Source organism: Mus musculus, chromosome 5 (genome assembly GCF_000001635.26).
Source record: "Mus musculus strain C57BL/6J chromosome 5, GRCm38.p6 C57BL/6J".
Classification (NCBI taxonomy): Eukaryota; Metazoa; Chordata; class Mammalia; order Rodentia; family Muridae; genus Mus; species Mus musculus.
The window spans coordinates 72,406,978-72,434,885 of record NC_000071.6 but is presented as its reverse complement, the minus strand read 5'-3'; the positions used below and the strand labels follow the sequence as shown (position 1 = coordinate 72,434,885).

General features: G+C 41.0%; 1 protein-coding gene, 1 non-coding gene and 1 pseudogene across 5 annotated transcripts in view; 2 read left to right on the top strand and 1 right to left on the bottom strand.

Annotated features, from left to right (window-relative positions):
* Window positions 1–27,908, top strand: part of Corin (corin, serine peptidase) — a 204,593-nt gene that overhangs the window by 69,655 nt on the left and 107,030 nt on the right. For all 4 annotated transcript variants that reach the window (XM_011240755.1, XM_030254695.1, NM_001122756.1 and 1 more), the window contains one exon: window positions 12,677–12,861. In XM_011240755.1, coding sequence (XP_011239057.1) covers window positions 12,677–12,861 — 185 coding nt within the window. The remainder of the gene's footprint in view (window positions 1–12,676; window positions 12,862–27,908) is intronic.
* Window positions 16,067–16,173, top strand: Gm23712. Its single transcript, XR_003956133.1, has one exon. It is a non-coding gene; the product is annotated as a U6 spliceosomal RNA (small nuclear RNA).
* Window positions 24,929–25,193, bottom strand: Gm19560 (annotated as a pseudogene).

Genomic DNA, 27,908 nt, shown 5'->3' with positions numbered 1-27,908 from the left:
AAGTATCAAGGCCTCATGATGAGACAATGTAGTCCTACTGCCAAAGGCTTAAAGAGAAGAAAAGGTTAGAAGCAATTGGATACTTGTAGCTAAGAGTGAAGAGAAGGGATAGGTAGCCCAACTCCCTTCTCCAATCATCCTTTCTGCCAGTAAATTTACTCACCAGCAGGGCACAAAAACATCCAGTGCAATGGATGAAACCCAGAATCTCATTAAATATCATCAGCCAAGAAGTCCAAAAATCTTATTTAAATCAATTATGTGTGGCCTTCGGGGTGGTTTTTCTCATCAGCATGGGGACCTAGTGCTGGACTGGGGAGTAGATGTGGAGGGACAAACAGAGACTTTTCAATAAGATAGAGATCATTTTCCATGACAGTTGATCAACCCAAATAAAGCACATGCTAAGTACCTATTTAAATATAAGATAAGTTATTTTCTGGATTGAAATATTAGGAACTTTCCAGAATAGTAATTCGGGTATGACTCCATCCCATGTTGTCTGTGACAATTTCAGCAGTGTGTGAAGTACCCTAAGCATCAGAGAAACACCCGTTACTTTGGTTGCAAGCTGTGGCGCTGCCTTTGTGTGGAGATGGAACAGAAGCAGTAGAGGCAGAGGCGTGCAGAATTTGGTGAAACTTGAATGATCAAGGTGACTTCATGGTACACACACAGAGAGAAGGTGGATTGGATCTTTCCCATGGGTTAAAATATGAGATGCCTGTGTGGGCTGTGGTTGTGAGTCAGTGCCATAGTGCTTGTCTCGCTCACGGAGAGCCCAGAACTACAGAAACAATTGAAGATGGCCACCAAGAGATGGTTTATTTTCCCAGACTGTGGCAACACAGTTGGTGGTTGTATTCATTTTCTTGGGTTGCTTTAACCAATTGCCACCTGCTGGGTGGCTCAAACAACAGAAATGTCTTCCCCCTTAGTTCTGAAAGCTGAAAGTCTGGGTGTCGGCACGCTGTCTGGTTCCCAGAACTCTATGGGGAGAATCCATTTTCCCTCTTGCCCATCCCATTTCCTATTATTTCTGTTCCTTTGTCTTGTGCCCACGTCCCTCCATTTTTGGCCTCTGCCATCAGAGAACATGTCCTGACTGCCGACACCTCTTCCTCTTCTGTCTCCTATAAGGACACTGTCATTGGATTCAGAGATCACCTAACAGTCTATGATAATAGCTTCACATCCAGACTCTTAATTGTATCCCACAAAGATCCTATGTCCAATGTGTTCTAGAGATTCCCGGTTCTAGAGATTAAGATGTGGACCTCTCACTTCATAGCAGTGGTTGGGAAAGCAGGCTAAAGGAGTCGTGTGTCGTGACCTCGTCATCCATAAAAAGAGAAATAATAGTTACACTTATGTTAAAAAATTAATGTGAGTATTTAATGACATGTGGGGCTTGGGACACTGCCTGGCCCTTAGAAAGAGCTCAATAAAGGTTAGCAATAACTCTGAAGTGGTGATTTGTGAAGGACAAGCAGAATTAATGAAGTGGAGACTACAAAAATGTACTTCTAATGTGTGTGTGTGTGAAGGATTACCAAAAAAAAAAAAGTAAATGAAGCAAAATTAGATGAAATATGAAAGGATTTTGGAGCTCGATTCTCATTCTGTTTCTGTTTCATTTCCAAAAATTTCCACTAATATATATATGTATCAGATTAACTCCTTTGTGGGTTCATGCATGCACACACAAAGAAAATGGAAGGGAGTGTGTTCAGAGTCCTGGAACCGCTGGGTCCAGCATGGCGACCCTCTTTATTCTAACTCAGTTCTGCCTGGGTAAACGCTTTTGAGCTGCCCACTCTTTTCAGGGCACTTTAAATTAAGTACACGTCCCCCCCTGACCTGATTTAGCCTTTGATAACTATACCAGTATGAGAGTTTTTCCATTTTCTGTTATAATGAATAATAATTTACAGTTACTTTTCAAGTGTTCTTTGGGGACTTATCCTATTTTTATTATTATATTTAGTTTTCTAATTGTACTTTTAGGCCATGTTTCCTGCTGTCATTTAGTGTGTACATGGGAACTGCAGCCTAATTTAATAAGCAGAATAAGTTCAGCAAAGTAAATGTATTATATAAAGCCATTATAAGGTCAACAATATTTTTCTTGTGTTTCACTATTCTGTATCATCTATTATAGGCTGTATTATGAAAATTAAGAAAAAGTGTTTGTTTTCCAGCCTAGAAAAAATAGCTTTTAATAACAATTAAAATTTAATTTTAAAAGATTATAGTGAGATATATAAACAGGATAGTTTTTAAACCTGATTCTTTGGAGACCACAGTTACTCTTTGACTACATTGTACGTTGAAACAATGGAATTTAATTGTCTTTATTTTGAACTGTGTTTGCTTTGACCAAATGGGTATGGTTGTATTGCAACAGGGTCTATTGAAAGGCAGGAAAGCATATGGATTCAGGGAAGCATATAATCTAAAAATATAAAATTTTAACCGATAAACTAGTGGAACGGCTCTAAAGTACGTAGGTTAGAATATATTTCTTAAAAATATCAAGTAGATAGCAAAATGTTGGTTAGTGTTTAGATGACATGTTTGATTTCCTGATTTTCTCAAATGGACAGTGTGTGTGTGTGTTTGTGTGTGTGTGTGTGTGTGTGTGTGTGTGTGTGTGTGTAGTATTGCTTGTTTGTGGAAGCCAGGGGTCAACCTCAGTATCATTCCTCAGGAACCAGCTGCCATGGTTTCTGAACCTGTCCTTGGTTTGGGACTTGCCAAGCAGACAGCCTGGCCAGTCAGTGAGCTCCAGACATTCCCCTGCCTCCACTCCTCAGGGCTAGGCTTACAAGCAGGAGGCACCACGCCCACTTCGGTTTTTTTTAAACACTAGTTCCAAGAATTGAGCTGAGATTCTTGTGCTTATGTGGCAAGCAATTCTCTGGCTGAGCTATTTCCGCAGTCTAGACTAGAACTAACTTTTTAAGTGTAATAGTCTTTAGTAATATAAAGTTATACAAATTTAAGAAATAGTAAAACCTTGCTGAGACTAACCCTTCCCCCCGCAAAGTGACTTACAGTTCTGATCGTGCCTCCCACTTTCTTACGACTTATAGGAGGTGCTCTGGTATCTACCCTGTCCAGCAGATAAATTCTTTGTAAATCGCAGTTCTTGTTGTTGATGGAGTATGTGACTTTCTGGGCTGATATCCACTTAATCCCGTGGTTAGAAATGCCAGCTTTCTATTTTCCTCATCGTGATCATTTCAGAACAGGATAGCATTTGAAAAATGAAGAAAATATCTAATAAAAAATAAATTAATTAAAAAAAAATAAAAGAACAAATTGACCGAGATGCCATCCATTTGTGGCTTTCGTTAGACTTAGATTTCAAACTAAGCTCCATGCCACAGCTTTTGAAGTCCTTCTTGCCTCTCTAGCGTCATGGATCCAGCCTCACCTTCAGTGACCTTCCTTTCCATTTCTCAAACAAACAAAAAAACACAACAAAACCCTGAAACCGTCTTCTGAACAGCCTTGTATGTGCATGCTGTTCCCTTTGCCTACAGAGGCCCCTCCTCTCCCATCAAGGCCGTGGCTTCCAAGTCTTGGCTGGAGTGAAGCCCTCTCTAAACACCCGGATTCTCTTGTTTTCTCATGGCAGCCTGGTGAAGCCCCTTGTTTTCACCATATGTTACCCACTTTTTATTTTATTTTTATTTTATTTTTTGATTTATTTTGTTGATTTTTTTGGTTGTGAGCCTAGCCTTTAACGGCTGAGCCATCTCTCCAGCCCTGATTTTTTATTAGATATTTTCTTTATTTACATTTCAAATGTTATCCCCTTTTCTGGATTCCCCTCTGAAAGCCCCCATCCCCTCCCTCCTCCAACCCACCAACCCACCCACTCCCATTCCTGGCCCTGGCATTCCCCTACACTGGGGCATAGAACCTTCACAGGACCAAGGGCCTCTCTTCCCATTGATGACCAACAAGGCCATCCTCTGCTACATATACAGCTGGAGCCACAAGCCCCTCCATGTGTTTTCTTTGGTTGGTGGTTTAGTCCCAGGGAACTCTGGGGGTGCTGGTTGGTTCATATTGTTGCTCCTCCTATGGGATTGCAAACCTCTTCAGCTCCTTGGGAAAGACTTTACAACTTAAAAGCCTTATTTTGTCACCTTTGACTGCATTTGGAAAATTAGAATTAAAATTGTTATATTAAAAATATATAGGTCACTGGCCAAAGAAAGTGGACTCTGCTCCTATTAGTAGCTAAGTGTTCCAGAGTTGTTTGCAGGTTACTTACAAGGGTGCCCCCCCTAACTTGGAAGCAGTGGTCTAATCTTTTATGTACCTGTCACTGACTGAGTATTCAGTCAGCCAAGCATAGTGCACATCCCTTTAATGCCAGATGAAATTGGTAAGACTCTGTCTCATGACTCAAAAAGGTCCAACGTGTAGGGAATGTACAGTTGAATAATACAGGTTGCTTTTTTTATCTTACCGGGTTATAAAACTGGAGAATCAGGCTAGCCAAAATCTTTCTGAAAATGTCTTTTCCTGTTGCTGCCGATGTCTGGGGACACTCATATCCAGTTCACTGGGGTAGTTCCTTCAGTCTTCTCTCCAACAGTTCTGGGTATCAACTGTATATGAGTACAACATAAAGATAGTGCTTTTGATTGTATTTCTTGAGGACCCTTACCATCGGTGTCAATGATCATACACCAAAATCAGAACAGCTACAAAGTAATGCCACAGTTGCTAGTTGCTTCTGATATTTGTTAATGTCTTACCCTGTGGGTCTTGGTAATTGTGACAAATTCTAAAGTTAACCAGTGTCCCCAACAGTTAGAAGGCGTGTCTTTTGGTACTCTTTCAGGAGCCCTTTTGTGGCTTTGTATTATTCCTGATGGCTTAAATCAACACCTGGCATTTCTTTGAAACACCTCTCCGAAGATCGAAACCCCAAAGTTGTCAAGTAAACAAAGCAATCCATCTGTGGGTGTTTTATGTTTTGCTGACACTTCCTATTACGTGGGAAATGTGTTAAAATTGGGTAGCAGGTGGAGATTTTGCAGTTGTGAGGGAAAGGGAGTCTGTAGGGCAGAAAATATTTGCACCCTTGTCCAGATCACTCAGCTGAGGAGAGGACACTGTGGTGATGGGTCTCCTTCCACATTTGCTACTGAAAGTTTTATTCCCAAGGGCACCTAAGTCATCCTTTGTGCATTTCAATAATTTATTCAACAGCTACCTGTAGTGTTCCCACTGTATACTAGGGAGACACTGCAAAGAAAATGCCCAGGAACCATCTATTGGCTCTGTAGAGCTTACATTATATTGGTGGGAGGTAACTTTCTCTGAAAAGAATGGAAGGGGATATAAGGAGAGGAGCTATATGAGGGGGACCAGGAGGAAGGAGGGCTGCAACCAGGATGTGAAGTGATTAAATGAATAAATGAATGAAAAATAGCAAATAAATCAATAGATGGTCAGTTTAATGGCATGAACAGACATGAAAATGATCTTAGTATGCGATCATTTTTTATTCTAGTTCAAGAAGCCCACAAGAGTAACTTTTGCTTGAGTGGAAATTGCAACCACTTTTCTTCCATGGACTGTGATGTGCTTTTGCTTCGATCCAAACTATGTCCTTCTGACGCAGCCCCCTGAGATGCACAAACAGCCACCCTCAAAGCCTGCTATGGCTGCATTCGCTGATTCTGAGTTATACAGCCTCCTACCAGATATTAAGTTAATAGTAGTTGAATCATCTACTCAACATGCCATCATGTTTCCCCTCTCTACAAGTATTTGTTGCGCCACCCAGTTGGATGTGGGGCATGCAGCTGTGTGCAGGCTAGTCTTCATTTACTCCTTCATAGTCAGTTGCCACATGCCTCTTCTCCAACTCTTCCCTAGACACTGTTTTAGCAACGATCACATATGGGCTCTCTGTTGGGTTCATGCCTGGAGAGCCACCAGTATATCAGGATGCAGAATAGGCAGGTCACCTAGTGGCCACCTACTATGGTCACCTCATATTCCTCTGTGCCAACTTGCACATATTGGGTGCATCTTATGTGAAAGAACTTGGCTCCCATGTAATAGCCTTCCCTAGATGGCTCTTCCTAAGTTCCAGCAATTATTCCCTTTCTCATTAAACTTAGGTGTTAATAGCTCCTGGCCCTCACCCTACTGCACTAACCCTTGTTGGTATTAGGAATCACTGCTTTTGTCAACCGTTTTTTCATGGAATACTATCCCATGCTCCAACCTTAGTGGGTCCTCTTTTCCATGCTGGACCCATGATTATTACAAATAAAGACAAGATAATCAGAGTCTTAGTTGTTGAGTTTCAGATGAAAGAGAATAAAGAATATGGTGACTCCTTCCATTATCTATTTTCTGGTGGAAGACTATGGAAAAGACCAACCTTCACTTGTACACTTCTTAATCTCCATGCCCAGTGCAGGTAGAGACCAAGTTAGCATTCTGTCTCTCTTTTCTATGGCATGTAAGTTTTGTTCAGTCACTTGAGGTGCTGTTGGACCCTCACAGTGGCACCAGGTGACCCGTTGTCTTGCTCTTTCTAGCAATAGTGATGAATTCGTATTCTTGCATTATGCTGGCTCATATGTGAAACCCTTAGGTAAAGATGCTAGGGCCAGTGGTTGGGCCTGAGATCTCCTTTTTAAGTTTTAAGTTCTCTTGTAACAGAAAAGGAGAACATGGTCTTACAAGACTCTTTAGACATGAACAGTGTCTTCCTGGCTGAGGAAGGGTCACAGTTCTGTGAGATGTCTAACTCTGACTTTGTGAGTATTGCTGCTGAACAGTTCAGTTAAGAAAGGACAAAGTAGGATTGTATTAAAAATTACTAAGTCTCATCCATAAATTGCACATTGAACTCACTAATGTGACTTTTGCAAAGTGATGTGCCAAGGAAAACTATCATTACCAATAGCTGGGTTATGCATTATCGCACTCTCAATGGCGTAAAACAACTCACATGGAAATAGAAACCTCGGGGTCCTGTATCTGTCTCCTCTGCTCCAGAGTCTCACAGTGCATATTAACATGCTGGCTAGAGCTGAGGTCTTATTGGAAGGCTTGACTGGGGAAGGATCCATTTCTAAGTTCATGAGTCATTAGAAGAGCTTCCTTTTCTCAAGAGCTGTTGAAAAATGAATCACCCTCAAGGGCAACCATGCACGTGGTCTCCTTAATAAGTATGGCAATTTGCTCTGTCAAAATCAGCAAGAAAGAAAAGGGTGGGGGGTGTAAATAAGACAGAAGTCATAAGCATATGTAGCTCAATAATGCATGACATCCTATGAGTTTCTGTGGTTGGAAGTAAGTTAAAAGGTCAGTACGTAATCAAGACAAGGGCTTCTGCAGGCAGGAGCTGTAGAAGGCAGAGATCATGGGCAATGTTTGAAGTTTTCCCAGGCACAAATCATCCTCCCAACATTCACCAAAAGAGTTTTAAATATAAAGTTCTCCTAATATGTCAGCATAGCTTATTAAAAGTACAAGTTGACAGTGGCGATATGAGATCTTGGCAATAGTTTAGCAGAACATTTAGCTCAAAGACATTGTACTACTGTTAATTTCTTATTTTTTCTAAGTATAGTTATATGAAATGATTGTTTTTAGGGAGCCCAAAGGAAAGCACCCACAGGGCATCCAGTGGGGGGTGGGAGGGGTGATAACCAAGAGGCTTCCTCTGCTGTGACCCTTGTCAACTACAATGACCAGTGTGGTAAGACATGTCCACGCAATAGTGGCAAGAATGCTACGAGGGTAACCAGCTGTTTTCTGATTGAATTTAAGGCCTGCTCCATAGCATGGAACATGTGCTTCCAACTGTAAATCTGGCCAAGAATTCTGGGTTAGAGAATCACACAGGTCCCAGAGGTGAACCTACCATTATTATTCTTTTCAGAGGGCATGCTATCAACCAACCCTCTAACTTTGTATCGCTATATCCAATAATTAGTACAGCTCTTAGACTTCATCAAGGAAATTTCTTCATGTAGTAGATGGTGGCTAGTTCTGAAACCCACAACTCATCAAAAGGCAGAGAAGGAGCTAAGTGGTTGTGTCTTAACCACGGATGGACCATCTGCTATCTATCATTGGACCATCTGTTATCTATCACAAACACCCAGCCAGGGCTCAGGGACCATTCTGTTAAAAGGGACAGAAAGACTGTAAGAGTCAGAAGTCAGAGAGGACCTGAATAAAACAGTGTCTTCTGGACTTAATACAATCACTGTAGTCATGAACCCACACAGCAGCTGCGGCTACCCACGCAAGATCAACATTCTAGCATAGAGTGTTAAGGGGATTCTTAAGATCTTACCTCGTTTGAGGATCTGTGAACATTTGATGTCTTTAGGGGAAGGGAGAGTCAATTTTCCTTAATTGTCTATAGTAGGTCAAGCACACTCTAGTGGATGGCTCCAAATTCAGGAAAGCACAAATTGGGCTTAATAGCTTAATAAAAACAAAAGGACAGATAATTGTTGGTTAGGAGATGATGATGAATCTGGCAGGCATTAGGGGAGAAGTGAGGGATGAATTTGATCAAATATATTGCATGATGGTGGTGGTTGTTGCATGAAATTCTCAAAGAATTTATATGAAATATTTTTTAAAAGTTGCTCAATTTGACAGAAAAAAATATGATTTATAACTCTTAAAAGCCTACTGGTCGTATAAGTTTATTTTGGTATCTCTAGCTGTTTAACAAATTTACATTTATGATGAACATTAAAATTTTCTAGATAAACATCTATATATTTTTAGATGTATCATAATAAAATTTCCTGGAAATAAACTCAGTAATGAAGTTATAGATGAAACGAACAACATTTTTGGTAGATTAATTATTTTAAAACATCCTTCCTAGTAAAAATACTACAAGTCCTTATTATCATTGTGTGGTTACATGTTTCCAAATTAATCAAATGTGTCAACAAATACTTGGAGAGGTACATCAGAACTCTCTGCCTTCATTTGAATTGAAATGCATCAGGGACTTTTTTTTGCACCTCACCAAATGTACTTCACATATCAACTAGGAACAACCACCCATCCTAAAATAGTCATTCTGATAATCAAAGTGGTCCTTCCCTTCTGCCAAGTCCTGTTTTTCAGTTGCCAGTGTGTTGTTGCTTGGATATAGATCCTTATATTCCAAAATAGTGTAGCCTGTCTCACCACTGAATTCCATGTGATGAAAAGTGAAACACATCTGCCCATCACAGGCAGCTGAATTTCAGGCAAAACAAGAACAAATGACTCCTTGTTTGTTCACAGTTTGCAAGGACTTGTAGTTATTAATACTCTACTCCCAGCTCACATATCCCTGCCTAGCAATGCAAACAAAACTCATGGGTCTTGGTTGGTTACACCTCTTAGAAGACTTATTTAGAAACACTCTAGACATTTTTCTAGGCACTAATATTAGAACAGATGCTCTAATGGTATTTTAGTATTTCTATACATCCCCAGCTCAAGCCTTGAGAAAAAAATGTCTGTTATTTCTTGCAGGTCAGCAAGATTGATAGGGTTATCATGGCCTCAGTGCTCCTCTGAGAAATACTTCTCTTAAGAATGAATTTTAACTTACAAAATGTTCACAATAAGAGAATTATGGAAAATAGACTAAACTCAAGCTCTTCCAAATCCCTCACTTTTTAAGTGGGGAAACTGAGTCTTGACCTGAATGAACTGTTGGCTCAAGGTCAGATAGTAGCAGATTATCCACGGGAGGGAGGGTCTAGGGAAATGAGCATGGTAAAGGGTAAAAGTCTATGACATTTGGTCAGTTTCTAAGTTAGACTCTTAACTTCAGGACATGAAAAAAGACATGGATGGCGAGGAAAAAGAAGCCTCAGAACTAAAGAAAATTTCGAGAACCACTGGGGAGACTTGGCCACTCTTAACTCTACAATACCTAACTGTGGTGGTTTGAATGAGAATGCTGAAATATGCTCGTATGTTTAAATACTTAGTCTCCAGTTGGTGGAACTGTTTGGGAAAGATTAGGAGATGTGGCTTTGTTGGAGGAAGAGTGATAATGGGGGCAGGTTTTGAGGTTTCAAAAGCCCCTGCCTTTCCCAGTTAGCTCTCTCTGCCTTCTACTTGAGGATCAAGATGTGAGCTCTCAGCTGTTCGAGATACCATGCCTTTGTTCTAACATCATGGACTCTAACCCTCTGAAATTATGAGCTCTAAATTGTTTTCTTGTATATGTTGCCTTGGCCATGTGTTTTATCACAGCAATAGAAACACTGACTAAGGTACTACTATATTCCTGAATGGCTATCAGGGCCAATTCATTCTTTATGTATGTTCTTGACTTGTTCAAATGCAATCTTCAGTATCAAATTTAGTTACATATTAAACAGATTTTTCATTATCTTTTTATTTTTTAATTTTTTATCTTTATTCTTTCATATTTTATATTTATTATTTCATTTATTACATCCAGATCGCAGTTTACCCTCCTTTCTATCCTCTCAGACCTCCTGCTTTGTCCCCTCCACATCCATTCATTGTATACCTTTGGGAAGGGGCAGGCTTCCTTGGAATATCAACTGAACATGGCACATCAAGTTTCAATAAGACTAGGTACCTCCTCTCATATTAAGGCTGGATAAGGCAACTCAGTAGGAAAACAACAGTTCAAAAGCAGGCAAAAAAAAAAAATCAGAAACATTTCCCTCTCTCCCTGTTAGGAGTTCCAAAAAACCACATAAGCTATACACTTATAACATACAAGCAGAGGGCCTAGGTTAGACCCATTCAGGCTCTCTGAATGTTGGTTCTGGCTCCATGAGCCCCTATGAGCCCAGGTTTGTTGATTTTAAACAGATTATTTTAAAAGATAACTTTAGCACAGCTTTTTGTTTTGTTTGTTGTTTTTTTCAAGACAGGGTTTCTCTATATAGCCCTGGCTGTCCTGGAACGTTCTGTGTAGATCAGGTTGGCCTTGAACTCACAGAGATTTGCCTGCCTCTGCCTCCACAGGGCTGGAATTAAAGATGTGTTGCCACCACTGCCAAGTTTTAGTTCAACCTTTAAAGAAAAAAAATTGAATTATTTTTATTAGAATGTCATTGTTGAGAGAGGTACAGTGGTGGAGGCATGTAATACCAGTTACTTGACAGGTTGACCACAAGTTCAAGGTCTGTTTAAGACCAGCATAGGCAACTTAGTGAGATCTTGTCTCAAAATCATGACAGGGAATGGGAAATCTAGGGCCAATAGCATGGACAGTGCCCCGAGTATGAAGCCATCACTAACACAGAATGTAAGTGCTGAGAACTTCTTTTATATGCGGATCTCTCCTCGAAGGCTCTCAAGGATCATGTCAGATCCAGTATAACCTGCTAGAGGGCAGGTCACATTCTGTTTCTGTATCTGTGCAAATAATGGTGTGTGGTGTACAAGCTTGTTTGGTCAATGGGTTAGAAAAGTCCGTTTATTACACATTGTATAATAATATTATTATAGTAGACATTGCTAGAAGATATATAGGTAAAGGCCTGGAGGCTCATGCACCTCCTTTCTCTCCCTCCTCTGCTGTTGTGAAGCTGGTAGTAAGAAGTGTGTGACACGTGAATCTGCCCCAGAAGCTTCATGGGTCTGTTCTTCCCAGAGAAGGTTTATGACAGAGCCAATATTGTACAAGTCTATAATATCAACATTTGAAATCCTTGTTTTGAGGGGACTCAAACAAAGTTTCCATTTCAGAGAACATCTTCTGTTTTCTGCAAGTCCTTTGAAATGCCTTTTGGTGGAGGCTGACAAGGATATAAGATACTGTGAGGCAGAGAAAGCCACGTGGCTTTGAGAGGAGACCAGTCCACGGCCTTGACATGGCTAGCACATGAGTTAAAATCCCCAGAGCAAACCTGGGATCTGGGAGTGTTTGGTTGCATACAGAAAGGCTGAGGACAAGCAACAGGGGCATCACTGCTTTTACTATGAACAGATGGTGACTCACATTTCTTACTCTGTGGAATACAAAACAGAAGGCAGATAAGATTTCTCTCTCTCTCTCTTTTTAAAGAACACAAGATTTTGAGTTGCCACTTGATGTATGAGGTTTTCATGAAGGCCAGGGACAATAAAGAATGACTTTCTCTATTTGTTTCTGAGAGATTGTTGGATTTCGCAAAGGAAAGATAAAAAGTTAGAGCAGTGTGCCCTTTCACCTATTTTTGCTCTTTCTAAGTGTGTGTGGGGGCTCCCTTTCTTTCTTTCTTTCTTTCTTTCTTTCTTTCTTTCTTTCTTTCTTTCTTTCTTTCTCTCTCAATCTCTCTCTTTCTCTCTGTCTGTCTGTCTGTCTGTCTGTCTGTCTCCCTCCCTTCCTTTCTGTCAACCTGTATACTTTACTACAGGAAGCTTAAGAACAATCATTTGGGATAGACTGTTCTACAGGCAATGACTACATGATCCATCGTGAAACCAGCTCATTATCTCCAGAATTCTTATAATTGGGTGGCTGAAACTATTGTAGGACCAAATACAGAAGTTTAAGTTGCTGACAGTGCATAGGAAATACAAGTTAATAGTCTATGTTAACTTGCTGGGGGTTGGCTTTAATATTGTCTTGAGAACTGTTCTATTATGACACTAATATTCCACCCCCCATCTTTTTGTTTGTACTTAGGCATGGTCTTCTACCCTGTAGATCTTTCTGTGAGGCTGCAAAAGAAGGATGCGAATCTGTCCTGGGAATGGTGAACTCCTCCTGGCCGGATTCCCTCAGATGCTCTCAGTTTAGGGACCACACTGAGACTAACAGCAGTGTCAGAAAGAGCTGCTTCTCACTGCAGCAGGAACATGGAAAGCAATGTAAGTGTCTGTGTTCCCTTTTAAAGTTTGTATTCCGTGATACCACCCACTTGGGGATATCTATATAAATAGGTATGTATATAGTCTACTATGCTTTAAAAGTCAAAGAAACTCCAGATTAAGAAGCAGGATATGAATAATATAGAAATGACTGCAGTAATCCCCCTAAACATCTCACCTTTGCAAAGAACTCTATCACCTTAGGTAGCTTTTCTTGTTACTGAACTTCCTGTAAATATAATTTTATAATATGTGACATTTTTGTATCTTCTTGCATTTGCTTAACATTATGCTTGAGCAATGCATTGCGTTCATTGCAGGTTCCATTTCTTCACATTGAATGAAGTGCTCTAACATTCAATTATACAACGATATATCTGTTATTGATAGGCATTGAATCATGTGTAGTTTCAGCTATTATGAAGAACAAGGCTGTTACTGTATTTGTACATGTCTTTGGTTGAACATAGTTATAGACTTGTTCTGCAAAATAGTTCTCTAGACTAGTGGTATGGACTTATACTCCCAGTGTCTAGGTGTGAAAGGTCATTTTCTTCCTCTACCCTCTTGATGTTGGCATTTTCAGCCTTTATTATTATAATTCTGGTGAGAGAATTAAAGCATCTCCCTGTGATTTCAAGTTATCGTCCCCTGAGGAATTTGATCATATATATATATATATTTAAATGTTTAACTGTTTCATTGTCATTTCTGTTGTACACATATTTGTCTATTTCCCAGTGGTCTCATTAATTTACAGTTTCATGTGCAACATGGATATACCTCATCATTGTTTTGATCTGAACTGTTGCTCCAAGTCTGGTTTTCTAAGGGCTTCTCTACTGGCCTGTAGCAACTGTTGAGAGTTTCTGAAACCTTGAAGAGGTGGCGCACAGGAGAATGAAATTAGGTCACTGGGGTCTAACCTCCTAACTGGGAATTGGGACACTGGCCCCTTCTTTCTGTTTCTCTATGCTTCTCAGCCACCACAAAGCCTTATCTATCAAATGCCTTGGCTATGATGTTTTACCTCCGAACATTCCCAAAGTGATGTGGGTAACCATGGACCAAAACCTCCGAAACTCTGAGGCAAACCTAATCTCTCCTCTCTTTAAACTGTTTCTCTCAGGCATTTGGAGATTTTATGATGATGCAAAGCTGACCTGTACAGATGTGATTTATTGTGTCTTGCAAAGGTCTCTGACTGAAGTTCTCCATTCCCTACACGCATGCATCTTTTCTCTGTACATGGAACAGAAAGAGAGTTTTCTCTATCTTGCTTTATTATTTTTATTAATTATTTGAAATTTTTATATGATATAATTTGATTGTATTTACTCTCCTTCCAACTCTTTTCAAATCCACTTGTTTCCCTGTCCTTACAACTTTGTGTCTTAATTTTAAAATGATCTACTGAGTATGATTTTTCCTGCCCATACTCTTGGGTGTATATCCATCCACTGGAATGTAGTCAACCTATAAGGTGCTAGACTCTTAAAGAAAATGGACTCTACCTCTCCCAGTAGCTCTGAATTACCAATAGCTCCTCAGGTAGGGGTGAGACTTCATGCCTAGCTCCCTACTCCATGATGAAATTTAGTCTGGCTTAATCCTGCACGGATTTTGTGCACACTGTCACAATCACTGTGAGTTTCTAAGTGCAGCTTCCCTGCCATGTCCAGAAAATGTGATTTCCTTGTACTTATCCACTGCCCGTGGCTCTCGCTGTCTTCCTAGTCCTTGTTCCATAGTCTTTGGAGGGGGGTATGACATAAATGTTCTATTTAATATTGAAATCTCAGCAGTCTCCTTTTGTGTGCCCCTTCACCAGTTGTGAGTCTCTCTGTTAATCTCCATTGACTGCAAAAAGAAGCGTCTCTGATGAGTTGGAAGATGCACTCGTCTGTGATGACAATAAGTTATCAGGAGTCAATTTAATACTATACCATTTAGAGACTAACAGTAGTAAGGTCTCCCCAGGGCCTATGGCCCTGGCATCGTGCCAGGAATAAATTTCATATGGTTGAAGAGGTTTAACTCTATCATAAAGTTGCTGGTTGCTCCCATGACATCCATGCCACTATTGCTCTGGTGTATGCTCTGGTCTTACTGTGTATGGAAGGAGACAGTGGACATTCTTAGTCAGACTTGGGAACTTCAATTTTAAGTTTTATTTTGGGGGGAAGGGAGGCTTTATTTGGCTCACACTTTCAAATCACAGCTTGTGATGGCAATTCTCAATTGTCAATGATATCTGGAATGAACTACAATCCAGAAATGGAGGGCACACCTATGATCCAGGTATTGAGGCAGAAAGGCAACATGCCTTTGAGACAGATCTTAAGGCTGGAAGGCACAGGCTTTTGATCTGGATGTTAAGGCACGATGACACATGCCTTTAATCCAGATCTTGTTGGACACCTTGGGTTATACCATCTGCTGCAAGTGTATCTGATGACAGTGGAAGAAGGAAGTGTTTTTTGTTTTGTCTGCTTTTCTGCACTTTGCCAGAACATTTATTGGTGCCTACTTCTTTAGAATTCAGCTTATATAGAAGACCAGCTGAGACACCCAGCCTCATAAGACTGAGTAACTACTAGATTTTTGGATTCACAGCTAGCCATTGTTGAATTAGCTGGACTTCAGGCTATAAGTCATTCCAATAAATTCCCTTTACATACATACATACATGCATACATACATATATACATACATACATACATGTATAATACCATAATTACTATGGCTGAGGCACACTACAACTAAAAACGTTTTTTAATAGTAAATAGTATATTCTCAGGGTTCACAGTATGATTATATATCCTACATAATATTATCTATCTATCTATCTATCTATCTATCTATCTATCTATCTATCTAGATCATTCCATAAATTCTGTGACTCTGGAGCATGCTGACTAATACACAGTCCACCACTGAGGGAAGTCAAATTTGAAAGCAGGAGCTGGAATAAAGGCCATGGAGGATGCTGTTTACTAGTTTGCTCCCTCAGGCTTGCCATGTTACCTTTCTCTATAGCGCTGCCCACTGTGGGATGGTCCCTCCTACATCAACGTGAAATTAAGAATGTATATCACAGACAAGGCTGCAGACCAGTCTTATCCGGACAGTTCCTTTTCTTTTACCCACGTGGCTCTTGGTTAGTGTCATCATTTTTATTCTAAAGTCTTAAAATCAAAATATCGTGCTCGCTTCGGCAGCACATATACTAAAATTGGAACGATACAGAGAAGATTAGCATGGCCCCTGCGCAAGGATGACACGCAAATTTGTGAAGCGTTTCATTTTTTTTTTTCTGAAAGGACCCAGATATAGCTGTCTCTTGTGAGACTATGCCGGGGCCTAGCAAACACAGAAGTGGATGCTCACAGTCAGCTATTAGATGGATCACACGGCCCCCAATGGAGGAGCTAGAGAAAGTACCCAAGGAGCTAAAGGGATCTGCAACCCTATAGGGAGAACAACATTATGAACTAACCAGTACCCCAGAGCTCTTGACTCTAGCTGCATATGTATCAAAAGATGGCCTAGTAGGCCATCACTGGAAAGAGAGGCCCATTGGACATGCAAACTTTATATGCCCCAGTACAGGGGAACGCCAGGGCCAAAAAGTGGGAGTGGGTGGGTAGGGGAGTGGGAGGGAGGGTATGGGGGACTTTTGGGATAGCATTGGAAATGTAAATGAGGAAAATACCTAATAAAAAGTATTTTTAAAAAAAGAAACTAAAAAAACAAAAACAAAAACAAAATATCATTACAGTATTTCCCCCTTTCTCTTTCTTCTCTCCAGCTCTCTAGTGATATATATCACAGTATATATAAAGCAAAACTATAAATGTGTGTTGTATGTTCCTAAATATATATAAACAACATACTTGTTCTATGTATTACAACATTTTATCATAAATGATCTTTGTATTTTACAAAATCTTTTATTTCTGTTAAGATGATCTGTTATTTTCTTCCTATTAGGCTAAATGGTAATAACTCCATTTTCATTTAGACAATGGTGATAGTTTTTTTGGTAAGGCTTACTGGAGACTTACTGATTGTATTTGATTTCTCTAACAAATCTTTTTCTATCTTATGACATTTTTCTATTGTATGATGGTTTTATATTTCCTTAATTTATACTTATATTTGTGTTATTTCCTCCTTTCTAATTTTTGGATTTAATTTTTCAAGAGCTCAAAAGTGGGAGGATTTTCCAAATATTTGTCTCTCAGTTCTCAGCATTCTCTATCACCATTCCCCTCTCCTCAGCTAGGAACTTCCTGGTCAACAACCACCCACTCACCCACCACCCACGAAACCAACCAACCAACCAACCAACCAACCAAACAAACAAACAAACAAACAAACACATTACCAACCAACCAACCAAACAAACAAACAACCAACCAACCAACCAAACAAACAAACAAACACATTACCAAACAACCAACTAACCAAATAAACAAATAAGCAAATGACCAACCAATGAACCAACCCACCAACCACCCAAAACCTGTTTTGCTTATGTGCTTGTCTTTCTCTGGAACAGAATACTCTTAGTTCTTGTATTCAGACCTTAGATTTATGGGGTCCCTTGCTACAATATAAAGGCTTCTTTTAGAACTATTAGTGAGGCTGTTCGGTTTTCATCTTCATTTGGTCTCTGTTGCTTCTGATAAATAAATACCATGACCAAAACCAACTCAGTAGGAATGGCTTTATTTCAGTTTGCAGGCTGTAGTTCATCATGAGGGAAGTCAGGGCAGGAACTCAGGGAGGAATCTAGAGGCAGGAGTTGAAGCAGCAACCATGGAGGAACACTGTTTACTGACTATCTCCCCATGGCTTGTTCAACCTGCTTTCTTATACAACAGGACACTTGCCATGATGAGCTTGGCCCTCCCACCTCAATCATCAATCAAGAAGTGCACAGTCTTGTCTATAAGCCAGTGTGATGGAGGTGTTTTCTCAACCAAAGTTCCTCTTTCCAGATAACTCTAGCTTTGGCCAAGTGGACAATCACATCAACCCAGACTGTTTTTATGTTAGGATTACCTTTGACTTTAAACTATCTTTTTCCAATATCTTGATACTTACTAGAAGCTCTTAAGGGCTGAAGAGATAGTTCAGGGGTTAAGCTCTTGCCATTCAATAGTGAAGTGTGAGGACCAGAGTTTGTATGCCCAGACCCAGAACCCAAGTAAATCCGATGAGAGTGGAGACTGCCTTTTATTCCATTCAGAGAAGGCCAAGACAGGATACACAGAGCAAGCTGGCTAAGGAGATTTACTATGCAATCAAGCTCTGTGTTAAATTGAGAGACCCTGCTTCATTTTTCAAGATGGAAGAGTAATGATGATTCCTCACATCAACTGCAGGCATCCACAGCCATGAGAACTCACAAGTGTATACACTCACTGTGATGCTTTAAGTAAGAATGGTCCCTATAGACTCATATACTTGAATACTTGCTCATTAAGGAATGGTACTACTTGACAGAGGTATAGCCTTGTTGGAGGAAGTGTGCTACTGGGTGTGGGCTTTGGGTTTCAGGATGCCAAGCTAAACCAAATAGCGCTCTCTCTTTCTGCTGCCTGTGGATCTGGATGTAGTACTCTCAGCTCCTTCTCCAGCACCATGTCTGCCTGTGTGTGGCAATGTTGATAATGGACTAAACCTCTGAAACTGTAAGCTATTAAATGCTTTCCCATTTAAGATTTAACATAGTCATGGTGTCTCTTCCCAGCAATAGAACATTTATGAAGACATCCACACTTGTGCCCCCTCTCCAAAACAAAACTCTATTTAACCTATTTTCGATACTTTAGAACATTGGTGAGTTACTCTACTCATTTAGTTCATTCCTTTGTATAACTTATATTATCCTAATTCACCTCTGATGATGCTTGTAACGACTGGATCATTCTGTGATGCCAGGGTGCCTGTCTATATTGTCACTAAAGATGATATATTTATGTTCATTCTCCCCTGAATTTTCCAGGCCAATATCTGTCTTATCGCCCCATTTCCCAGACCCTTCCTGAGACCAACTATCACAAGTTGGGTTCCCTGGAAACAGTCACTAAGAGGAAGTCTGAGGTACACTGAATTAAGATTCAGCTTGTTTTTGTAGAGAGGGAAGAAATCGGCTGTTGGTGAAAGGGAATATTTGGAATATGACCCAGTCCTATTAAAGCCTCAGTCATAATTGAGGGCACCCTGGAAGGTAATTGGTCTCAGTCAGCATCAGCCCATGGTCAGCCAAAATAGTCAACTTTTCCAACTTTCACCTCAGTCAGATGGGGTCCTTCCTGGTAAGAGCATACCCTTGAGTAGGTCAGTCATCGGCAATATTTTGTAGATAAGACAATAGCCTGATTGTCTTAAAAGGTAAGGGCGACAAGACATTTCATTTTTTAAAAAAGATTTATTTATTTTATATATTCACCATTGCTCTCTTCAGACACAACAGAAGAGGGCATCAGATCCCATTACAGATGGTTGTGAGCCAACATGTGCTTGCTGGGAATTGAACTCGGGACCTCTAGAAGAGCATTCAGTGCTCTTAACCGCTGAACCATCTCTCCAGCCCACGAGACATTTCTTAAAGTAGAGGAACAAAGAATGGAAGCAGGTCACTTAATTTAATGGCAAGCTGGGATGATTGTTTTTTATAGGCACCATCTAATTCTGGTTTGTGCCTGTTCTGAGGTGAATTTCTCCTGGGGGATCTTAGCTGGAGACTCGGGAAGTTGCTGTATTCCTCAAGTCTTGGGACAGGCCAGAGTTCAGTTACTTTTGTTCTCAGCACAACATTGTTGCTATAATTTCTACTTATGTTTGTGGTAAATTCCATAATAAGCCTTCCTCCCAGCTATCAGCTAACAGGCCCCCTTCTTGCTACCCAGCCACCCATTATCAACCACTTTATTCCTATAGGGTTGGGAAACTCAGACATCTTCTGGGACTCTGTGGCCCCCATATCCATATTCTCAGTTGTAGAAGTATGGCGAGCCTGGAATATTCTAAGAGGGAGAAGTATGTGCAGAATGTGGATTTTTTTTTCTTGTTCATTTTTGAATGGTATTTTAAATGCCATCTCTCTTTTTCTCTCTCTACTCTTCAAACCCTCCCGTGTACTCCTCCATGCTCTCCTCCAGCATCATGGCCTCCCATCAGAAGACAGACCTCTGCTCTGCAGCCACTCCTGTCTGCGATTTTGGCTGCTCATGACCTAATGATCTCCTGAGCTCTCAGCTGCTTTCAAACAGAAGTTTCTCAAATGTTACCCACCTCTTCTGTTTGTTTTCGATGGAGCTGCTGTGGCCAGAAGTAGAAGTCTATCCCATTTCATTGAATGGACACATTGTTTTAGTAGAGATCCCCTGTTAATTCCTGATCCCAGCCTCCAACACACACACACACACACACACACACACACACACACACACACACTCTGATGGAAAGATGAGGAAGTAGATTTAGAAGGGTCCCCAAGACTTCCTTGTTTCCTCTACATTTGTTCGTGGTCGATTGGGTAAAAACATTTAAATGTGTTTATTAGTGGTCTTTTTGAAAATATCATAATTGACATGGATTCAAGAATACGTATGGAGAGTCTCCAAGTCAGACTCCTTGGGTGTTCTAATAATCAGAATCCATATTATAGGTCAAGAGTAGCAGGTTTTTGAAAGTCAAAATCACACACACCCACTCACCAGTATCCATTCTTCATTAAGTCACCCTGAGATGTCACTGGGAATATCAGTTCAACGCTATCAGGAAGTGTTGTAGCACTTCTAATCTATGAAAAGATTGATGACTTTGGGCAAAATGGTGAAACAGTTATAATTAGAGCCATGTGTTCACTAGAGTAGTATTTTCTTAAGTAATCAGAGTCCCAGAATCTTTGTAGGTTTTTAGTTGCAGTTATTTTTTTTATGTAACTTTTTTCTAAATGTTTTTCTGAAATGTCATTTTTCAATGAAATACACTTCTAGATTTAAAAATATCTTGTGCCTCAATCTTGATGGAACAATAGGCACATCTCACATATATTTATAATTCTTATGCTCTAGGAGAAGCCACTGATACCTAATGATCTTCATGTATATATAAGAATATGATTTCTAGCACACCTATATACCTACTGAAAAAAGTTTATGTGGTAGTAATATATTGTACATCAAGTACAAAAGCATTTATTATAGAGTAAATCATATAAGACCACCTTGCAGATCTCACAGTGCAGTCTTTCTCTCATGTTTTTTTTCATTGAGTAAACGAAATGCCTGTTGTATTCAGAATACAGACCCTAGGGCCTCTGACAAATACAATCAGTGAGCATAGTAGCAATTTATACCCATGCAATGTGCTTCTATTAAAAATTATCAATTTACTTTCATTTTATGTGCATTGGTGTTCTGCCTGCAAGCATGTCTGTGTGAGGGTGCCAGACCCCAGGAACTGGAGTTACAGACAGTTGTGAGCTCCCAGGTGGGTGCTAAGAATGGAACCCAGGTCCTCTAGGAAGAGCAGCCAGTTGTCCTAACTGCTGAGCCATCTCTCCGGCCCAGCAATGCTGCACTTAACTGTAGGTGATTTTCCAACATTTTAGTTGTTACACCTGAGTAGAAATGAAGTTGTATCACTAATTGAATCCGTTACTGAGACCTGACATTCTGATTAACATCCCTCAATAAACAAAGTACTGTCCCTATTGTAGAATTGTGTGGTTCAAAATTTCAGTGATACTGAGTTTAAGAAACCCCGACAGATGTTTAAGTTTTAAACAGTTCTTCCTCAATTCCATCATCCTCACAATCACAATCATCACCATGACTACCACTACCACCTCCACCACCACCACCATCACCACCACCATCTGCACTACCACTACCCCCACTACCTCTGCCACCACCACCTCTACTACAACCTCCATTACCACCACCACCTCCACCACCACCAGATCACAGTTCATGACTTTTGAGGGATACTGAACATAGACTATAATACATATGAAAAGAAAGAGAGGAACACCAATGACACATGTAAATGCTGCCATGCAGAAACTACAGAGAGGTAGGATAAATGACAGGAGAGTAGCTTGGAGCCAACTGCATGGATGAGGAATGATGATTTTGCTGGAAAGGGGATCTTCTTGACAAAGAGGGAAGAAACACGTATGCTTGTGCAGGCAACAGACACTGTGAACTCAGGCTCACATTAGGTTCCTGCTTAGCCTCAGACATGAACACGAGGAAAAGCTGACTGGCTTGTGAAATAACCGGTCCATGGATACAGTATTTTCCCTTTATATTTGGAGTCTCAGTCTTTTTTACCAGAGTGCTTTCACAGCTGTCAGCTCCTTTCGCCTCAAGTAAGTCCCCGAGGTATTTTCATCTTCATTTTATAAATTAAGAAACTGAGGGTGAGAGAGATCATCCCAGGGTTATTTAAAATCCCAGCCCCTGCACCCCCAACCGTCCTGTTCCAGCTTCCCCAAAAAGCATGTCCCACCATCTTGGGAGTCAATTAGTAATCCTTGAATGCTACCCTCCACTACAGCCCCGTTCTCACAAAAACTCTTAAATGTCTCTCCAGACTACAGTGAGCCAAAGCCTACAACCTGTAAAAACTGCCTTTCTTAATACACGGTTCTGGGAAGTCGATTCATCTCCTCTTAGCTGCCCTTAAATCAGTCATAATTCCTGGGACAATTTGTTCTCATACATGGCTCACGGTTGTCTTATCCTCTCTGTTGCCGGGCCCTGCAAAGTAAATAACGCGCTGGAGTGATAATGCTGTGGGAACTGTTCTTGAGAGCTTTAAAAATAAACATTTGTGCGTGTTTCCATAGCCGGGTTGTGAGAACTCAGTGGGGCTAAGGGTCAAGGCCCATCAATCATGCCGAGTGTTCCAACTAATCCTCAACTTTACCTTGGTTGTAATCATAAATGGAAAGCAGTTTTTAAGTGGTATTTCTGTGAGTCTAAAGAGATCCCCTGCCATGAAAGAGCTTCGGCTGTTTGTTCTTCCACCTCCCTCCTCTTTTTCCTAGTGTCATGTTTGCTTTGTCCAGCTCTCGTTGCTGATAGCAACCACTCCATCGTATCAGACTCCCTAATTGTAGTTGCTGGACCTCGGCAAAACATCCACTCTCAATTTCTATTGAATCGCAGGTTCATTTCAGAGAGATTATGCCATATGCTTTCTTTGAGATTCTTAGAATCATTGTTTTGACAGTGATTGTAGGCAGTGCCGCGAAACTATTAAAAGCTGACCAGGCGCTTTTCATTACAATGGCCAGCTTTAGATAAAATGATGTGTTTTTTTTTTCCCAGAACCTCAGATTTTCTTATGTTTATAACTTTAAATTACTTAAAGTTTTAAATTACCTAACCACTCTTTCTATACAGAGATGCCACCTCTTGGAAGAGCCTTGACTTAGCATCAGTGACTTACATGTGAGCTTACATGATTTTGCTTCCTAACTGTTGGGACTTGGAGAATGTCAAGTCCATTCAAACATCTTTATCTCAACTTCACAACACAAATAATCAGACTTGGACAGTAGAACCACTTTACCACCCTAGGCGATGTATTTCAGATGACTTTGGAAGCCACGATGCATTTCGCATATACAAACGTTTCAGTTCGGTAGACACACTCTTTGTGCCATGAACTTTATTACAGTTGGGAGAGGAATGAAAACATGCCTCTTTCTCATGACTTCACAGGCCAGTGAAGAGATAAATATTTAAGCGTAGACTCCGACCTTATACAAGAAGTTGGTTTCAATGGTATATCGGAGGGAGACATAGGCTAGAACAGGTTGATGTGGGACAGGTGTTACTCAGAGAAAGAGAGAGACATGGTCAAAGGAGTAGCTTATTGGACTTGGATGTGGCTTGGTGATAGAGTCTTTGCCTACTACACATGAGACCTGGGACTGCAAAACAGGACAGAAAAGAAGTAAATAATTGCACCAGTTATTGCACCAGGCAGCTGGCACTGTTTTAAGTGGGAAAGTATTACATAGTACACAGTCCACAGCCTGGGTGTGAGCCGGGCACTTCTTTCCTACAGTCTGTGAAACAGCCCTGAAGGGTTACTTCTCAGAAGAGACAGGAGAGCCTGAGGAAGGAAGTAGGAAGTGCTTCTTCATCTTGTGTGGGAGGCCTCTGTCCCCGATGCTTCTCTGGCTGTAGCATTCCGTCTACCGTTAGATTCTAGAATCACATCTGGATTCTGATGTGATCCACTTCCCAGCCCTCTTGGCTACATGCTAGACTCCTTCCTTTGCCTCTACCGATACCATAATTATCTGTATTCCACAGGATCGAGTTTTTCAGCCTCCTTTTCTCAAGGCTTTTATGTTGATCCTGGGAATTCTCATACATGCTTACAGATGCGTGAGTACTGACAATGAAAGCCTACTCTATCCAATTTTCCTAAGTTTAAAAGCACGGCCTCCATCTTTACTTCCAAAAAGTGTTTCCCTGTAATTGTTTCTAAGCCTCCACACCACAGTCCATTCCTTTACTCTTGAGTTACATTCTTCTCAGTTGTGAACTCTGCTCTTGACTCAAAGAGAAGGCTCCCTCTTTCCCTCTGCTTAGTTTCTCTCTCCTCTGTTGTTTTCTCTGCATTTCTCTCAACTCTCAACAGTGGGAAGCAGGCTTAGTCCTTAGACCTGTTCCCTTCTGATTACTGAGCTCAGGGCTTTAAATGATGCTCAAATTTCAAAGGTACCCAAGTTCAAAGGTGGGTCTCTACTACATTTTGATTCCAAATTCTAGACTTATGTGCGTATATGTGTTTTCCCTCTTTTTTTGAAGTCAAAAACATTTAATCAACTGTAGATGTGGGTTGGGAGAATTTGCTAAGGCAGGGTCTAACCTTATCACACTTTGGTAATTAGCACAAAGATCATTGGTGACTTTTGTTTTGGGTTACAGAGCTATAAAAACAGTATCGGCATGGCTCAAACAGGAGCCTCTGTGACTTCTGTTGGTGAGAAGGAGTTAAGATGGAAGCCTCTTAGCAGAAATCAGCATTCATCATCCTTGTAATTCTGTTCTTTGGAAGTGGGAGCCTCAGACTGGACGCATAGGTCCTTGTACACGGTTTCTATAGTTTGGCAGCCTGTTTGAGTTCCATTTCTAGATGGCTGATTTTTGCCATTTTCTGGGTAAATTCTTGTAGTCTTTCCTGAATGATATTTTGCTGTGGAGGCTGTACATCTGGTACATCTTCCCCAACTCCTCTGTCAGAGCTCAAACCTTCATCTTCAGGCTGTCTCTGAAGTTGGTCATAAGTACATGATCCTTTTGTCTCCATTCACTGATATTATCAATCAGTTCCTGGGCTTTCTTCTTCAGGATTTCGATGCAGGAGACCAGAGATACCAGTCCTGGCAGCTAGCAGTTGGTACTGGGCGCCACTGAGCTAGCTGTCTCCTCGCGGTTCTCTTTCTGTTGATGCTTTCTGCTCTCCACAACCTCTGGAGTCCTGGCCCTTTTACTCCGTGGGAGATGTGTCCACTTCCCGGAGCTTCTCCATTTGGCCTTCTCCCACCTCTATATATGCTTTCCTGGGCATGTAAATGTGTATATGAACAATACACACACACTTTCTTTCTCACACACATATACATATACACATTCTCTTTCTAACACAGGTGTACACACACACACACACACACACACACACACACACATTCACACTCACAGACCCAGAAACACACAGACTTAAAAATGTTCCCTTCATTTTCTTCCCATTTGAATCCCAAGTCTTGTAAGATATGTACAGCCAGCCTGATTGCCCTTTTCTCTTCTCTCATCCCTGATTTTCCCATCTTAGTAAATAATAACTTTAGTCTCATCATTCCCGACCCTAACTTGGGTTCTTCTTGAATCTCCTTATTTTCCCCACACGAACTTTAGCAAAGCTTAACTTCACACTAACTTCGGCAAAGTTTATGGGATTTTTTTTTCCTATCAAAATACATGTGTGAATCAACCAGTAATTGATCAGTATCTCCACAGCCATTGCCTGAGCCACTTCATCCTGGTCCATTCTGAGCGTCCCTTCTTGTCCTTTATTGGCTCCCTTGCTGCCTTCTTGTCTCCTGGCATTCAGGTAAGAGTCAGAATGTAGATCAGGCTGACCTTGACCAATTGTAAGCATACACCCGCTTCAGCCAGCTTAAAAATGTCTTTGTAAGAATTGATCTGTGTCTAAAAGAACAAGACCACTGTTACCTGTATTGCTTCTCTGCCTCACCTTTACCTTATAATCCATGCACTCAGGAGGCCCATGGAAAGAGTTCAAGGCCAGCCTGATCTGCTTAGAATCTCCACACAGCAGCAGAAGAGGATCCCTGAAACCTTCATCTTCCCCTCCTGGAAAAAAATTCTAGACTCTACCTATCTCATTCAGTATTAAGACCACCAGAGGAGACAAACCCAAGAGTCCTCCATTAGACTGCTGTGTGACACAATCTGAGAAGTGACAGTCACGTAGAGCTCAGTTTGGACAGTCTTCTGTGGCCCTGCTCTGCAGATGCCCTGCTCTTCCTCCTCAGATCCTGTCACTTCTCAGTCTTCTCACTCGAGACTTTAATTTTTGCACTCTGGGCTCCAGCTTGTCTGCTTCATTTGCCCATACTAGTGCATATGTATGTGTATGCATATGAGTATACACACACACACACACACACACACACACATATATATAAAATCTACATCTACATATATTTCTCTGTACCTGCCAGCACCTGTCTGTAAGGCTGTAATGTAGGGTATTCTAGGTGAGGGGAAGATGGGGAGAATACTACGCAAGTAAAATCGACTCTTGTTATTTTATCCATGGGTCAGTTCTTCTGAAGAACTTCCAAGCCAGCCATGCATGCTTAAAACCCCAGCACTTGGGGGTCTCATGGAGTAGTTTAAAGCCAGCTTTATTTACATAGAATGTCCTGTCACTAGAAAACCAAACCAAGCCAAACTAAACCAAGACAAACAAACCGCAGCAGCAAAAGAGAGAAACGTCTAAATGAACTTTTCTGGGATTAGAACTTGATCTTGCTCTGCATTGAAACTTATTTTCTGAAACCATCTCATCTCTGACAGCTTTCGGATCCATGGAGCAGTGAACCTGCACACATTGGACCATGATGGTTCTATGAGAACCACAGTGTCATTCTGACTTTGCTGTGCACATACCCAGGCTGGAAAAGCATGGCCAATAAAACCTCTTTCCTGTTGAGCCTGGGGCTGCCTGTTCCCTCTGGGCTCGGTCCCTCTTGTGTATAGATTGTTCACGATTAGGTTTCTACTCCCTGCCAAGTACTGCTTTGCTTGAAGTAGTATAGTGCTTTCTGAAATGAAGCGGGAGAATAGCTCTCCTCACTCATGCCCGTTTGCCACACTCTGGACAAGAGGCTGACTGACATCAGGAAGTCAGGACCGTAGGTTGGCCCCAGTGTTCCTTGCCGTTGTACTCAGTGTCTGGATCCCAAGGACATCTATCTTCTCCTGGCTCAGTGTTTTTCTCCAGATCAGAAATCTTATTTATGATTCAGATTCCAATAAAATATGAGAGCATTCAATGACAGCAAAAACTCTCGACATAAACACGGTGCAATTCTAAGCCTATTTTGATGGTAAGGGTGTTGCTATTTATATCCTAAGTGATTCAGACCATCATCAATTTCAATTTTTAATCTAGCTTCACATCCCATCTGGTGGTTAACTCTCTTAGTCCTATCTGACACACCGTATCCCAGGCAGAAGCACTGTTCCTGGCTTCCCTTTCACATAGGAGGACAGGTTCCTGTCTGTGTGTCTGAGGAGGACAAGTTCCTGTCTGTGTGTCTGGGGAGGACAGGTACCTGCGTGTGTGTGTGTGTGTGTGTGTGTGTGTGTGTGTGTGTGTGTGTGTGTGTGTGTGTAGGACAAGTTCACTAAGATCAAGCAGTCCTTGGAGCTGGGCTACAGTGATCTCTTGCTTTTTTGTCTGAATTCATT